The sequence below is a fragment of the Vidua macroura genome, chromosome 2 (assembly GCF_024509145.1).
Source record: "Vidua macroura isolate BioBank_ID:100142 chromosome 2, ASM2450914v1, whole genome shotgun sequence".
NCBI lineage: Eukaryota > Metazoa > Chordata > Aves > Passeriformes > Viduidae > Vidua > Vidua macroura.
In genome coordinates this window covers 78,817,359-78,834,516 of record NC_071572.1, presented here as the reverse complement: position 1 = coordinate 78,834,516, position 17,158 = coordinate 78,817,359, and the positions used below count along the sequence as shown (strand labels likewise).

The window sequence follows — 17,158 nt, the reverse complement described above, 5'->3', positions numbered from 1 at the left end:
GGGAAAGAAAGCTGCAAAAGAGCAATAGATTCTTATATAAGCTCTAACAGAACAACTAAGCAATCCCTTCAGGTTTAGGATCATGCTCAAAGCAAAAAATATGACTTCAGAGTGTGGACTCCTTCTATACTGATAAAAGCACTGTACCTTCTGCTGCTGCTTAGTTTGATCGGTATTTTACAGAATGAAGATCACACACTTGCTCATACCAGCAGCTTCTGTTAGTCAAAGATCAGGATTAGCATGCAGTGAGTACTCTTGCGCTTTCTTTGCAGGTCCTTGCAGAAATGTTCCAGATACAACACAAGACTGGAAAACCTGCCTCTCATTTCAAACCCTGTTTCAGGCTTTTCTTTTTCTGAAAAACTAGCCAGAATATTTGCCACTCTACCTTTAAAGACTTAGAAATGCATTTTCTTTATGACTTCTCAACAGAATTTTTACTTGACTTTTCTCAAATTTACTTGTAAAGTTCTTTGATGACAAAGCATGTGTGTTTTACAGTTCCAACGGTCTGGCTTACAGACTAATAACAGCTACAAGGGCTATCAGCAGTCAGTTTATACCAGAAACTTCTGCAAACAGACAAGAACAGTTTTATGTTATTTATTGCAATAGGCTATTTTCCCATCAGCTTCACTATAATTTCTTATCACATTGCTAATGTACTCTACACCCAACCAATCTTGTGCAATATGCACTCTGTGGCAGAAGTTAAGAGGAAACCCTTGCTGCAGCACATCTCCCAGTGGAGGATTCAGCATACCTGTTAGAGGAGCTAGGGGTAGAAAAAATATCAATGGCTGGTGTAGTCATTATACTTCCTGCTGCAGTTGACACAGGAGAAGCTGCCGTGGTTAAAGAGGTATGAGGCTTCTTTGCAAGTTCTTTTAGACGTTGCTCCTGTTGGGAAAGTGAGCTAGTATAAGAAATCTGAACATTTGTGTGTATGACATCAGAGGTAAATAAAGCAGAACTAAAGATTTATTCCACACACTAGTGATAGCCACTTATAATTACAAGAGTCAGTGGTGCCACAAATGCTTCAGAAAACTTTTTTAGCAAACCCTCCACAAGCTGTACCATCTAAGTACACACAATTCTACTTCCAGTACTTTGCCAACAGTACCTGTTCAGTGTTAATAACTCTGTTTCCCCCTTTGCTTCTTTAAGAATACTAATAAGCTATCAACAAGAACACAGGAAAAGCATTTTCAATTAAAAATTCTGTATGCTTACCTTTAAAGCTTTTAAGAGAGCCTGTTCTTCCTCTAATGCAGCTTGTTTTTCCCTTTCATCCACTTTTGTGAGGGACAGGCCAGTGCTTGCAAGGGAAGAGACTGCATTGGAAAGGGTGGTAGCCCTGAAGTAATTGGACAGGAGAAAAGCTGGCTGTTAACACAGAACACGTGATAGCAGCATCTGAAGAACATGTCGCTCGTATCCACCCAGTCTCCTTCTGAGAGAAGGTGGATTTGTAACATTTGGCTAGATCTTACATTGTACAAGTGAAAAGTTGAAATAAGATACATCATGTGAAATGCAAAATTAAAATGCACAGAAATCCTGCTGTCTGCTCTACTGGCTTTTGGATTTTCCACCTTAAATGCTTCCCCTCCAAAATGCATCACAAAATTCACATTTGAAGCCTTTGCTCTTTTCCTGTTTACCTAAAATGACATTATTTGTAGGCACACAGCAATCTGCAATCATCTGGGCTCCATTTCAAATTGTTGTTAATTTAACAGGCTTAGTGAACAAACTACCAATGCTTCTAATATATTGCAAAGGAAATTTGTAATTTATCATCATGTTTAAGAGTATGCAGAAAGATTTAAAACAAATACTTAACTTTTAACAGAGTAATCTCACAAAAGAAAGCAAATATTCTAAAAAGTAGTGCCCTACCAAAATAGTGTCCTAATAGTCACTGCTGTAATGAACTCATAAAATATTACTGCCTCAGTTTTTGAACATGCAATAAAGAAATGCTATTTAATGTTACAAGTCTTACCCCCAAGATTATGCTTTGTTAAATTTAAACAATGAAATTTGTCATGTAGAGGGGACTTCTCTATACTGCCTGTTGTGTTTTGGAAAGCACTCACAATAATTTAATGCTTTATACTATATGCATTATGGCTTTCACTTCCAATTACTTTCAAAATTCATTCTTAATGTAAGGACTTCCTGGAATGATTTCCTTGCTTTTGACAAAACAGGGGTTAAAGCTGAGATGTAAAAGTCTAAGGACATGTATTTATTCATGTTGCATACCTTGCAGAAGTCCAATTATTAGTATAAAATGAACATTTGCAGGTAGTACGTGAAAGAAACTTAAGTTTCTCTTCAGAAGCTCAAGATCAAATGCTAAAAGTCTAAGTAGAGATGCTAGAGGAGGCCCTTACAGGTCCTTCGATTCTATTTCTGTTGACCTGGAAGAAACTGTTTTAAGATGGGACAACTTGCTAATCCATCATTGCTCAAACAACAACGCCTTTAAGGAAGCCTCCTCTAATACTTTGTCTATTCGAGCCAGGTCTTAGAAGCCCTCATAGACAAGTATTATACCCTAGATAGCTCAGCTACCTCAGGTGGCATAAAAGTAGCAGGATGGCTCCTGTGAAAGTGTTGGAAACAAAAAAGTTTTATTAAAAGGCAAAATAAAAAAGCTCTTTACAGAGAAAAACTGAGCCAGGGCAAGTGGTTCTTGCTCCTGCTAAAACACTTCACAAAAGTGATTTACTTCTTTTGTTCTCTTTTTTTTTTTTTCCCCTAGTGAATTGCTTAGGCAGGACTTTTTGGCTCCTGTCCTATTAGCTACCCTTAAGTTTGAGGTGAAGTCTCCAAGGTCCTATGAGGTATCTGTTATCCAAATTGAGGAGAAAAACTTCTGGGCTTTTGTCCTTTTTAAGGAGACAAAGGGTAACTTTTTTACTCTGTCAACAGGGGGCACATTCCTACACTCCTCAAATCTTAGTTTACAATGAAATTGAAATAAAACTGATTTAACACTCAATTTGACAATTGTCCAAAAGGACAAGGATATAAGCACCTGCTTGCAGCTGTGGAATCTTTGATTTTCTTCCCCTCTAGAGAAGCTAAATGTTGTTCCAAAGCATCAAGAAGGCTACTCGGTGCCTACAAAGAGAGACATTGGGGAATACATTTGAAGAAACCAATAGTTAAAATATTTTCAGAGAATGCAACTGTAGGGCAACTGGTACAACAGCTCTGAATACTTATACCCCCTCCTGGCATGTATGGATGTATTTAAAGACTTCAAGTATAGGGTGATGTATTCTACTCACTACATTATTCCATCACAATGATTTATCCACAAAGACTGAAATAAGTCAAGAAATGTTAAAATTAACAGCTAGGAAACAGCAAGCAGATAATCAGAAGCAGTCAGTATTTTAAGAGACACTAAGAAGGAAACTGTACCTAAAGTAATTTCTCTGTGCATGCTCTGCAAGCCTTCACATGAACTTCAATAGGCATATAGTCAAAAGCAAAGCTGCTAAAAACCACAGCTTTGTAATATCATGTAAGACTTTCATTACATGACCTCACAGATCTAAACTGCGTCTTCAAGCATGATGGAAATAAGGTTATCTTAAAATTCAATTAGAGAATGACAGAAATGTTATAAATATTTTACACCAGGATCACTGAATATAAAAGCCAAGCTCTGACAGGGCTTGGGTTTGATCACGAACTTCGAGATAACTTGGTTACAATGTATACAATAATGCCTAAGTGAGTACCATAAAGGCAGGTTTTTCTGATCATGCAACCCTAAAAATACACATAAATGCACTGGCAGACACATAATAGGTTTACCTACCTGTGAGAGATCTGGTATGTCTCCTCTGTCAATTCCAACTTGCTGTAATAAAACAAATGAGCTTTAGAACTTGTTTGCTTTTGTTGAAGGCAGAGATGCTCAGAAAGTAAACAACATTAACATGAAGTAATGCAAAAAACACAAACCTGTTCAACATAAATTTTAAATTTCCCAAGTCTGTACTCCCTAATGGTTGGTTGTAATAAATTCTTGTTAAATGTATACAAATTGAAGTAGGTGTGTTACACAGATATTTTAACAGAGAGAACCTTAGAAACAAGAGAGTAAGAACACAGTGTTTCAGAACCTGAAGAAATTTGCCTATCTCACAATTTACATGGCAAACTCTCAGACCTACTGATACACAGGATATATCTGATGAAACAAAGCATCAATGAAGTTTTGTAAAGCAACATTTTTCTAAAATGCAGATGAAATTTAGGATGTTTGCAGCAGGACATATACTATTACAACAGAAAGATCAATACTCTCCACTTCAATTAATGGTCTTATCGGCTGAAGACAGTATCTCTGACAGAGACACTGTCAGGACAGACAGCAAGCCAAGCTTGAAGGCTTATTTTTTTGTTAAGAGAGATAAAAATACTAAGGAAATAAAAACAAGAAGAGGAGCACACCTCAACTGAGGAATTCTATAATATTAGGACATCAATTTAGCAGTGCTCTAGAAACAAGAAGGCAACAGACTATTTTTAAAAAAAACCCAAAAACTAAACATTTTCCAAGGTAATTGCTTTTCCCTCTATGAGTAAACATACAGCAAGGTATCTTGAAGAAATCCCATGTTCATCTGTTTGTCTTAGTTACTTATTTCTGAAGCTGTTACTTCATCTAAAACTTCAGGTAGAATTGTGGGTTTCAAACTGGAATACAGCTAGAATCATAGAAAGCAGATCACCATGAAGTTCCTTTGTTTGTTTAAAGCAAGTTTATTCTTCAAAGAAAGCTCACAAGTATTCCATAACCAAAGAAATTTTAAAATTCACATTAATACACTCTCCTCAAGTAAAAGATAAACCAATAAGCACTCCATAATCAGGTTTTCCAATACAGTCCTCAAATGAACTAATCACCTGGGTAGAGATGAGCAACACAACCCTTGAGAGAACAGCAAATAAGCAGAAAGGAAGAAGCACCTGTTTTACGATAAAATAAGCACTTTACAAGCTGTTTCAAATAAACAGCTAAGTTGACTGACTTAAGTTTACCTCTGCAACTTTAAGGAACTCTGAGATCCGTGTCATTCTAGTGAGGAACTTCTTATATATATCAAGGCCTTCTTTGCATTGGTTCTTTTTCATATCAAAGTATTTTTCTAGAAACAGTAAGAATATTTACATTAAGTAAGAAATCAAGATTTGCAAAGGATATGCAAAGTAAAAGCATATAAACCAAGACGAACAGAAAATTTCCTGCAGATCTGTTATTATGATAACTGCAGAAGTCACTATGCCTAACTTGCACCAAATGACAAAAGCTCTGTCAAATGTGAGCTACTGATTCCATGCATGCAATTACACCTTATCTTGCAGGTATTAGATACCACAAAAACATAACCACCTTGAAGAGGACTATCAAGTTTAAGAATAGGTCACTAAAAGAAATGTAAACTCATCTTTTGGGAAGAAGAACAAACAAACAAACAAACAAACAAAGGCAGTTTTACACCTGGCAGTCAAATATCTACTCTATTCCAGTGGCCAGATATCAGGCAAGATTTTGATCTTCTCTGACAAGCTGATGCCTCTTACTATGGTCTGGTGCAGTGAAGTACAACTGATTAGAAAACACCAGCGCTGCAAGCAAGAGGTCCCACTCCTCTTCTGAAAAGCCCTTTCAAGGCCTGTTTCTTTTTTATTGAGCTTCACTCAAAGCATAAGTTGAAAGCAAGAGCATTACCAAGGGAAAGGAAGCTGACAGGGGCGTCACACTCGAAGACTGATTGACTTCAGATGGTCCCTTACTGACTTATTCTGGATTTTACTTTTCATTTTGCAAGCACTGGATAATGAGAGCAATCAGGTAGCTTCATCCAATCACAGCATACAAGAAAATCAAGTAAGCCAACAGATTACTTTCAACTTGATTATTTCCTAAATTTATGCTCCCCTTTATCTTCAGTATGTGCAACTGAAAGGGCCTTAACCTTGAATTTTTAATTCTCCTTAATATATAAGATATGCTCTAGGAATATAAAACAACCAATCATGGAAACAAAGCAACATTGAAGTTTCAATAGCCAAGCAATCACTGATGTTGTGACTGCAGACTTGCAACTGACAATAACTGATTCCTTTACTACAAACCACAAACTCTTTCTTAAGAAAATCCCCCAACCAACATCAATATTATAATTCAGGTTTGCCATGCAGTTCAATAAGACAAAATAAAAAACGAACAAACCCAAAACCAATGTACACAAAAATCCCGAACAAAGCAGTGTAAGAAAAAAAATTAGATTAATAAAATCTTGGATGGACTTTGCTTTCAGATTTTACCTATCCCTGGGTACAAAGCAATGTCAAATGCAACTGCACAGACAAACACTGGAAATAATAGTAAAATTTTGATGTTTTACAGTAAGACTGTTTCAGTTTCTCACGAGAGCAGCCCTTGTGAATCATTCACTGAGCTCCCCCCCAGAGCTGAGCATTGCAGAAAGCAGCTGTATTTACCCAAGAGGTTAATAATCCCTTCATTATATGCCGCAAACAGTCTAATGGCATCTTTGAAGAGGAGCATGAAGGCAGCATTAATTACACCATTTGTAAGTTCATTGCTATTAACCTAGGAAGATCAGAGAAAAAGTTAATTGAACTGGATTGATCTCTTACTGGAAAACTTCTAGTTAAACTTCAGCACACTATCTCAAGACAGGCCCTCCAGTCATCTCACTGGCTGTTAGCAGAAAGTAGCACCATAACTAACCAACAGTTTCTCTCACCACAGAATTAAATCAAGTAATTTTGGCAGACATTTTTGTTAAACAATGCTAATGTTAACTGACATAACTAAAAGACAGAGGGCATAAATAACCAGCTTTTCAACAAACAAGCAATTTTACATAAGGTACACAATAAAAACACAGCAATTCAGCACAAAGCATTCTCTCCAGTGAGCACTGCATCTATTTTTTCTGATTTCTTGGGGGCATACCAATGAACAAAATGATTTGTGCTCTTTAAGCTGTGCAGATAACATGGAACCAACTGAAAGACATTTAATCGACCTATTATATGTGTTTGTACAACAAGTTGACTGTATGTTAGAAATGTATGTGCTACTAAACTTACATTAAAGTCAAGAAGTGCATCCATTTGATTTTGTATAATTGGTACAGTTTTTAAGAGTTTTTCTGTGCTCATTGTTCTCATCACTCCATCAGCCCTGTTGTGAGAAAAAAAAAAACAAACCGAAAATTCTTCACATGAATTTTGAAGGCAATTGTTAGTAAGAAACAACTGAAAATACATCAGGTCATCAGAGAAACCATTTAAGTCTTTGCCATAGAAAGCCATCCTTGTGGTGTTTAGGAATGGTGTCTAGCCAATATAATAATAACTGTAATAACTGCAGTGCAGAAAGACAACAACTTATTTGGGCAAAATATTACTCCAAGATAAATTTTTTACTCAGAGAAAATGAAACCGATAGTGTTTAGAAATATAGGAGAGCTACAATGCATCAGGTAACAAAGAAAAAACTCCAAAGATTATTTTTTAAGCAATTTTTAATGTATTCTTTTTCCAATTATTATTTTGTGTCTGTTTGGATTCTTTTCAACTTTAAGAGGTAAGAAAGAATTTTAAAATGCAGCAGTACGTTTTTCAAGCTTTTTCAGAAAGATTCTAGAGACTACAGGAAATTTCCTTTTAATGGCTGACCACCAATATTTGGTTGTTTATTAATTGCTCAGATTGAATAGCTTAAGATTGGCTGCACATTTGAAAGACCCATCAAATGAATACCAGAAATATCCAAGAAAAGCAACAGCTAAAGAAGAGACTAAATCCCCTCAGTGACATGAAACTGCTTTCTGTAAGACAAATCAGACAGCCTTGCTGTTCATCAGCATGCACAGAGCAAACCAAATGCTTCCTGCAAGTGCAAATCTCATAGTGCATCTTCACAGAACAGTTTGTGGCTGTTCTCCAGGTTGGAAAGCAGTGGGGACCATGCTGCTTCCAGCTCTCTACTTGTGCTGTATAATTGCTAACAGCAAACAGCAAATGCAAGAAACTGAATGGGGCAGAGCATGGGTGTGAGGGCCTTGAGAAAAATGGAGTAGAAAAGGCAGATTTTGCCTTCAGAACAAAAGGCACAATTGCTGCCATCAGAAGAGTTATTCCTATTGGCTCACAGAAGGACCTCCAGGCACATGGTGCAGACTAAATAATTCACCTCATTAGACCTAAAACACCTGATAAAACAATTGAGTATCTCTCTAGAGCAGTTTTAGCTGCCTTACCACACATAAATCTTAGGTGTGGAAAATACTGTTTTTTGTTGTTGGCAATCCAAGCAACTCTAAAGGCAGAATGAGCAAAAGGAGCCCAGGCATGCTCCTTTTACTTTACCATCACACTTCAAGCCAAAATGGACTCTACAGTCTTAGCAAGGAGGCAGAGGGGATTTGGACAGTGTTCTGAGGCCCACTCCAAATGCCTTTACAACATTAATGAAAAATACCATTAGACAGCCCATTACTACAATTAATTCATTCAACAGTATTACATTCAGATTTCTGTGCATTAAGTTTTTTGTTTCAATATAAATTCACCTATATGGATGATATAAGACACCTGAATGTAAAACTAGTATTATGCTTTTAAACCTTAAAAAGCACCATATAAAAAGATAATGGACAAAGATGGAAAGACTCAACTGTGATTGGTACCTTCTCTCCAGCCTTCCCAAAGAAGAGCTCCAGATTAATTCCATCATTCACTACAACATGTAACTTACCAAACTACTGGTGCTCTGCACTGTGTTATTTTACATGTAAACAGGTACCTAGTCTCAAAATAACTCACTTCTCTTAAATGAGCACACTTTCCAGGGAAAATCTGAATTCCTGTCAACCAACTCAGGACAGCATCTGCTGCAATGTACTATTATAAGTACAAATTTACACTACCTTCACAAAGGTAGTAAACATCAAACAGATATTTTGTGACAAGAACAGAGAAACACCAGGAAGGGCTGCAAAGTGTTTCACCCGTCACGTAAACCTTCCAGAGCTACAAGGACAAATAAATTGCATGGTCCTCTATATTACCTAAAAGGCAAAGTATATAATCTATTGTGAAAGATTTGTTCAAACTTCTACTTTTTTTATATAGACTTACATGTATACCATCTTTCATTCCTTTATATTAAACGGTTAATGTTTAAAGATGAAAAAAATATAACAACTGAAGTAAAAAATTTTTTGCAATATACATTATCGGGCAGTTGGGCCTTTGTGTGTCATGGGAGATATTCAAAAGAGAAAAGGAGTCATTATTGTCTGTATTAAGCCTGAGCTAATGTCAGTATTTTTCACTAGAATTACAGGACATACGACAAAACCTCAAGATCAGTAGAACAAAATGCAGTCCTTACCCTCTTTTTACTTTTGTGAAGTCAAAAGCCACTTGTCTATAGGAAACTGCCTTTTCATTCAAATACCTGCTATACCGCCTGATAAACGTTGACATGTCATAACCTAAAAAATAAGTTTCAGGGATTTATTACTTACCTAATCAAAGAACAAAAATGTTATTCAAAATAAAGTGCAAAATATTAGCACAAGACAGCTCCAATGACTATGCAAAATTGTGCAAAAATAAGCTGAAAATAACTGCGTACATTATTGTATTCACCATGTAAATCAAACAGACAATACCACAAATATCTAGAGAACCTCAACTATGTACAAGTTTACACTTCACTTCCTAAGGAAATCACTTCCACAAGCAAAAAGAAGTAATTTTTATGCAAGTCCTTTTATACTACAATACAAATTACTATCAAAAAATAAAATTATGCATTCACAAAAGCATTCATATCAGCTCCGCAACAAGTTGTCTCATTTGCAACTGAATAGAAAAAAAAGGCTTTGATGGAAACACCACAATATGACAGAAATTTTTCTCTGTTAAGATAGCAGTGATAGGAAATATTTTGATAACTGTCAATCTAGGGGTACAGACTAAGAAGATCTGTTCATAGTCTATGCTGAGACCATAGAAATCAAAACTCAAAAAAAAGACAATTTGCTAGAGCCTTGGTTATAACTCAGAAAGTTTCTGTCCTCAGGTAACCACTTTGGCTGCCTGTTCTAGTACACTTGTGGCAAAGATCAGAAGTATATAAGAAGCAGTAGACAAAGTTAGGAACCACCTGAGGAGAAAAAACAATGCCAGCTACAGGTATGGTCAGAACTGCACTGAACTGCAGCATAACAATTTGGAAGACTATTTCAGTTGAAAAATCTGAATCAGAGAAACACTTATTTGCCCACTGAATTAGTCTCAAAGATAAATGGAATGGTCTTTGATCAGTTTTCCAAAAAAGTAATTTTAATTTTTTTTAGATACACTTCTTGTCTCACTGACATTATGTATGTACATATGATGCACTTTTTAAAAATTAATAATCAAAATTGCCTCACTTGGAGAGGTCTATCTCTATAGAAATAAGAGGAATACTGAGACCTGTATATCTAAGGAAGTCAGAAGCCTTTAAGTATGTCTGTTAGAAAAGATGCAACATGGTCCTCCAGCAGACCGCTCCCACCACACCATTACAGCATTTCATTTAAGAAATGCAGTCTTGGATAAAATGGACAGGAAAGTTACTTCCTAAATGACAAGGTTCGTTAGAGTAACCAAGTTGTCTTTGCTGTTCTCAGCACATTACTAACTTTGAATGAAGAAAAGATACCTTACCTTGCAATCCACTTTTGTCTAGGAAATTGCTCAAGTTAAACAATGTGTTTCTGGACGCCAGATACTGGATAAAACGCTAGATGAAAGAGAAAAAATTGAGTACTTTTACTGTGTTACCAAGGAGAAGGAATTGCAGTAACAATACTAGAAACTTTTTATTCAGGTTACAAAATTCAGCTTTTATGCCTTAAGATTGACTTCAAATCTGGAAACTATTACAAAATCAGCTAAGCTATCGAAGTAAGCTAGTTATTTTTGATGCATAAATCTGTGAAAAAATCCAAGTAGCATTTTGTATGAAGGCCTCATTCAGTCGGAGTTTATTCTAAGCCAGAATATGGAACTCTGAAAAAATCCATTCAAATACATTCTCATTTTACATGTTCATAGTTGTTTCACTGACTTCAATTTTATAAAAACTGATTTAATATTACTAATTAGCCAAGTCATCTTTGCTCAGCATACAATTGTAATGGTACTTAGCTTAAATATGAAAATAGATAATGTAAATGTTAGTTTGCATATAAATCAAATATCAAACATAACAATTCATATAAAGCATTAACACTCTATCACAATACTTCTAATTATACTTAATTACAAATTATGTTTCATAAGGCGAATGATGCTATTTTCATCTTCTAAAGACACATTTCAGATTGTTGACACAATTTAATAGGGAAAAAATTGTACAGAGCTGCTACAAAAATAAGCCAATCATTCAGTTGCAAGAAACATTTTAACAAAGGACAACAACAGTGTTGATTAGTCTAACATGTACTACTTCATTACTTTCATTAGCATACATAGGTTACATAGAAAAAAGACTGGAGAAGAGTAAAGGCACTCAGTACCTAGTTATAGAGGAATTAAGCCAAAGTTGGAGGCACCATCTCTGGAAGTATTTAAAAGACACACAGATGTGGCATTTGGGGATATGGGTTAGTGGTGGGCTTGGCAGTGCTGGGTTAGCAGCTGGACTTGATCTTAAAGGTCCCTTGCAATCTAAATGGTGCTATAGTCAGTTTGCACTCTCATTGTTCAAGTACTATTTCCAACTGTGAAAAATTTCATCTTGAGCAGCAATCTTATCATCAATACTTCTGTAATATATTTGACAAGAAAAAATAGTTTGTAAATTCTGTTCTTAATGGAAAGTATTTTAGACAGTGGTCCCATGAAATACATTTAATTGCTATGAAATATTTTGTTATCAGTTTAAAAGTCATATGACTCAAAGTGCAAGGTGTTTTGAAAAGTGTCAATTATCCCAATGAAAAAGTTTAAGCTGCAAGCCAACAGCAGAAGTTTGCCCTCTTGTGGCTCAGTTAGCTTCACAGAATAGATTTTCATCCAGACCAGCAATAACCTGCAAGTGAAACCTGTGTATGTTTAAAAACTTAACCTCTCCCTCCAACCCACACAAGTCAGTCAGAGGAAGCAGTTCCTCTGAATGCAACCTGAAATTAACAATTTTGGTAATTTGCTAAAAGCATCTCAATTCCAAAGTTCATATAGCTTACCTTATTCTGCAGTAAAAAGGAATGTTTACAAAAATTTTCTAAGAAAGCCTTAGAAATATATTTTTTTTCTTCGTTTTAAAGGCAAAACATTCAAGATGCTGCTATGCTTGGCTTGGTATTTCAAACAATAAGGCCCCATAGGAATTAAAATTGTGAGACAAAACAAGTTTTTTCCTTTTTGTGTAACTTGGGGTTATGTTTGTTAAACTGTTCAACTGCTAACAGTTTGGTGTTATTTCACCCTGTCCTAGGGTGACCCTCAAAGCCAACTCACAGGCACACATTTGTTTTCATTATAAAAGATTAGGTTGCGATGGTAGAAATTAATTTAGAATCAAGTTATCTAGGAGAAAAGACCAGAGGGTTAGCTACAGCATGAAGGCAAACATGCTTCAATTTTCAGCCTGTAGAATCCCATGCCAGTTAATTTTTCTTGGGTTTTTTTTCTTTCATCATTAGAATATGAACACAGGAAAAAAGGACCCTCAGCATTTGGGACATTTACTTTTTACTCTAGAATTGCAAACTTTGAAGTAGAAACAGAGACAAACAGAAAATGAAACCTATGTTCATTCAGAGGAGGATCCAAAAAGTCAAACCCAAAGACTGTCTCACAAAAAGAATTAGTGGAAACATTTAGGTGACATTTACAGTAATGAGGGACTGCAACTGTTCTCAAAATAATACATCATTTTTGTATTACCTCATTTCCATACACCATTAGATGATGGGTTGTGATAAGAGATTTGAAGACCACTACCCAGCTACTGTTGGTAGTTCTTTCAAATAAACTATCCGCCAGTTGTGGGATGTTCACGTTCATCTCATTCGTGCACTGGATTAAATCTGCAATACAAAAATTTCTGCTGTTATTATCAGTTCTGTGAAGGAAGATCAATAATGCTCCCCAAAAAAATCAGTACATTCATTTTATGTAGTAATACTTTTGACAAAAACTGAGTGACTTTCCAGAAAAATAAATATTGAAAAGCAGCATGGCTCTGGTCTATCAGAACTTAATAATAAAAAGCTAGCTCTGCTCACTGCCAAGATTCAGTTTTTGCAGCTGCCTTAGAAGGCCCTGGAACAGAAGTACCAGAATGACTTACACTACCTCTGACTAACAACTCTGAGCTTTCAAACACCTAAAGCATTAAATAGCAAAATAATTATTACATGGTACCATTTAATTAAGTTTTACTGGAAGATTATGACTAGAATTAACTGTAATCTCAGATTTCTGGCCTCTTAATGGATCGGTAAATACTTTCCGACACTGGTTCAAAGTGAGTAATATAAGATTCAAATACTACTTAGTCTTGATACAATGCAATCAACACCTTCAAAAGGGCAGAGAAAATGCTGAGTGGAAAAAGGAGCCTCTAGCAACAATGCCAGAAGCTGACAGATTAATTTAGTTCAAACAAAGTTGGATCATTAACCAAAAAGATGGTTAAGGAGCACAACACCTGAGGTTTGGCTAACCAAAACAAAGCTTTCCAACCTCTGTTCAGCCTGGACTTCTGTCCCGCCTATGTAAATATGGGGAGCTATACTTTCAGTGCAACCAACAGAACAATGTATCATCATCCAATAACTTATTTCCAAAGGCCGATGAAGGAAGGGATGACTTAAGATCACGACACTATGTTGACAAATACAACAGAAACAACTACAAGATAATACAGCCGGTTATTATTTAATATGAAGCTTAATGCAACATAGTAGTCGTGAAATTTTTCTAGTATTACCACTCCAAAAACAAACCAGCAATTTTTACTCAAACTGACAGCCCTGCCAAGGGCTGTAGCTCAATAAAAATCAAGACTGCAGAATGTCCTATGCCTTCCTGTCTAAAGACTACTAAGGCATACTGGAAACACACATTTAATCTGAAGGCAAACATTTCACTTTTGAAAATAGTTTTGTATCTTCCTATGAACAATCAACCACCTTGAAGGACTGCTGAAAGAGCAGGACCTTCCTTCAGCCAGAGCAGCAGGTAAGCATGGCTACCACATACCCTGAACTAATATGGTGAGAACTGAAAAAAGCTGCTATTTACATGTTTTAAAGGAAGCGAGCAGGAAATGATTTCCACATTCATAAATGTAATGAGATGGAGAGATAAACATTCTTTTATCTACAAGTAAAATTGTGATGACTATAGGCATTCATGACCTCATTTTTAAGTCACGGTTATCTATTACAGGATGATGATTTGGAGCTGTTAAGACAATGCCAGGATATTACTCAGCAAGAGACGTGCTCTGAACTGGATCATCAAAACCAAGCCCTGCAGCTTCTTCACCTTCAGGTCTTCCCTCCTAAATAATAACATAAGCAGTTTTGTGCAAAGCTATCTGGCAGGAACATACATTAAATACAAAGGTACACACATCACTGGATGTCAAGTCATATGTTTTGGCATAAGAGGTGCAAGTGCATATTAGAAAGTGAGAATTTCTATTCTTAAATGCAACATTTGCCAACAGATCAACAGTAATAAAAAATACAAAAGAAGAGGTGGCACTTGAAAGTTCACTATCTAAAAATATTTTAAAAAACCCCCACCCCAAACAAATATCCAGTGTAGATGATATTTTGTGCTGGGAGAAATGTTTTCTGAAATGCCACTGAACTTTGAAATCAATATCTATTGCAGTGTATAAAAGAACACAGGCTCTGTAACCCTCAGAAAATCACCCCTCACAGGACTGATGAGTGTTTCTGTGAAAAGCATATGAATGAACTTGGGGGGGAGGATGGGGGGGGGGAGGATGGGGGGGAGGGGCGGGGACCGGCAGAGGGAGAGAGTACAAGCACATTATGAGGAACCAGTGACCAACTGAGAGAGAACCTTGGCAAGAAGAGAAGTACAGAGGCAACTCCAGCCTTCAGTGGAAGTAAATTTGCAAATGCAAACAAGGGAGTCACTACAATACTACAGTTACTATAAACTAAATTTAGTAAAACATGAAATTTTTCTCTCTCCAAAATGCTGATTGAACAGATGCACAACAATCTGGTATGTATTAATACCTCAAAGTATCTACACCATATACATCTCAGAAAAGTTACATCTCTGAAATTTCTTTTGAAAGTATTTTCATGAGCAATGCTAAAGGGGTAAGAAATATTTGCACAGTTACACCCAAATTAGAATGGCAATTTTTGTGCTAACTATACTATAAGCAGCATAGTACAGACAGCAGAAGATGGTATCCTTCATCCCACACTCCTGCACTACATCCCACACTGCATATACAGTGTTATTTATCCTATTCCCACAAACACCCTTCATTAAAGGAGAGGAACAAATATATAGTTATTTTCACATCCTACACTTAACACAAATTGTCTCACACCCACCTATGAAAATACTAGCTATGTGTTTGGAAGCCTAAGTGCCCCAAAGCAACATATCTCTAGACTGCTACTTACTGGAAATGCTATGAGCAATATCACAGGCAGGTGTATAAGCAAAGAGTACAGCACTAAGGGGAACAGCTTTCATCTCAGAGCAAAAATAGAAACAAACAAAATAATCAAGAAAACAAAGGATAACCCTTGGTGAAAGAGTTTCATTGATCATCTTGTCATGGGAGTCAAGGAGAAAGATTGAATACTTACTCCCATCAATACTACAGAAAGGAAAATCACTTTATGTGTTGACCTTCTGCATTAAGGCCCAGAATACCTCACAGCAGAAAAAGAAACTCTCCTTGGAAACAAACCACCTAAAATCATGGAATTCTGCAATTCTAAAATCTGTTAAAACTTTCACAGTATGAGACACACAGCATAAAGGTGTTAGATAACAAATGTCATTCCTTGTTTCAAAGAAGGTAGCAATTAGCAACAAGAATCTTAAGCTTGCAGCCGGCTGGAAGACTTATATGAGGGAAGCTTAGACAGCAACAAATGCACAGTCATATCCATGGATGTGGCTGGGGACTGCGAAGGGAAAGGCTACCAGGGTGCCCAGGGTGTAGAAGAACAAGATGCTCAAGAAGTGGTTGAAGGAGGTGGGTTTATTCCACCAGCAAAACAGAAGGCTGGAGGCAGAGAGGGGGAATATAAAGACAACCTTCAATCAGGTATCTCTTGGAGGTTCAAGAAAAAGGATGAGAAGCAAAAGGAAATGGTCAGGTAGCAGAGCCTGTAAACAGTCAGATCTGTTTATGTTCAGCATGGTTTAAAAGCTGGGGTTCATTACAAAACCTGAGATCCCTTCCAATCTAAAGCAATTTACAAATCTATGCAACATCTACAGAAAGAGAGAATGGAGGCAGGCAAAAACAGAGAAGTGACTTACAAAGTAAGTTGAAGTCGGAAAGAGTAGTCCAAAAGGTATTCCTAAAGATCAAAAACCTTTGACTTTTTAAAGTGATTAACAAAACATGTTTTCAGAACACCATTTACCTACCTACATTAAATCGTGTATCAAATTTCAGCACAGGTTTCAGAGGCAAAACTAGATTTTCCATGAAAACACTTGTAGCTTGTTTTTAAATAGTGTTTAGATTTTATTTTTGTTGTAACAGTTAAAGCTTTCACCACCAAGTGACTTTCACATAATTCAATTCTGTTTGGGTCTTTTTCCACCCAAGCAAGGGTTTTGCAAGGAATCATAACAAAGCTCTGGCCAACAGACATCTCAGCAACACTTGAACATTTGCAACTGCACCTGTACCAAAGCAAGCATATTGCCTAACCCTATTTGAGTTAACTACTGCAAAGCATACAGTACAATACTGTGCAACACTCAGGCTTAGAAAAATAATATACTCGCAACTCCCAACCAAGAGCTCTATAGCCTTTCAACCGTT

The 17,158-nt window shown here is 36.4% G+C and overlaps 1 protein-coding gene across 5 annotated transcripts in view; it reads right to left on the bottom strand.

Annotated features, from left to right (window-relative positions):
* The window catches only part of PICALM (phosphatidylinositol binding clathrin assembly protein), a 66,186-nt gene that overhangs the window by 27,892 nt on the left and 21,136 nt on the right, over positions 1–17,158 (bottom strand). For 4 of the 5 annotated variants that reach the window (XM_054004783.1, XM_054004756.1, XM_054004765.1 and 1 more), the window contains exons 2-11: positions 13,030–13,172; positions 10,804–10,879; positions 9,476–9,578; positions 7,165–7,258; positions 6,547–6,658; positions 5,080–5,186; positions 3,851–3,892; positions 3,056–3,141; positions 1,240–1,363; positions 767–903 (exon numbers count right to left, since the gene is read on the bottom strand). In XM_054004783.1, coding sequence (XP_053860758.1) covers positions 767–903; positions 1,240–1,363; positions 3,056–3,141; positions 3,851–3,892; positions 5,080–5,186; positions 6,547–6,658; positions 7,165–7,258; positions 9,476–9,578; positions 10,804–10,879; positions 13,030–13,172 — 1,024 coding nt within the window. Of the gene's footprint in view, positions 1–137; positions 219–766; positions 904–1,239; positions 1,364–3,055; positions 3,142–3,850; positions 3,893–5,079; positions 5,187–6,546; positions 6,659–7,164; positions 7,259–9,475; positions 9,579–10,803; positions 10,880–13,029; positions 13,173–17,158 lie in introns of those variants that run through there. The other variant, XM_054004777.1, reaches the window with a different exon arrangement.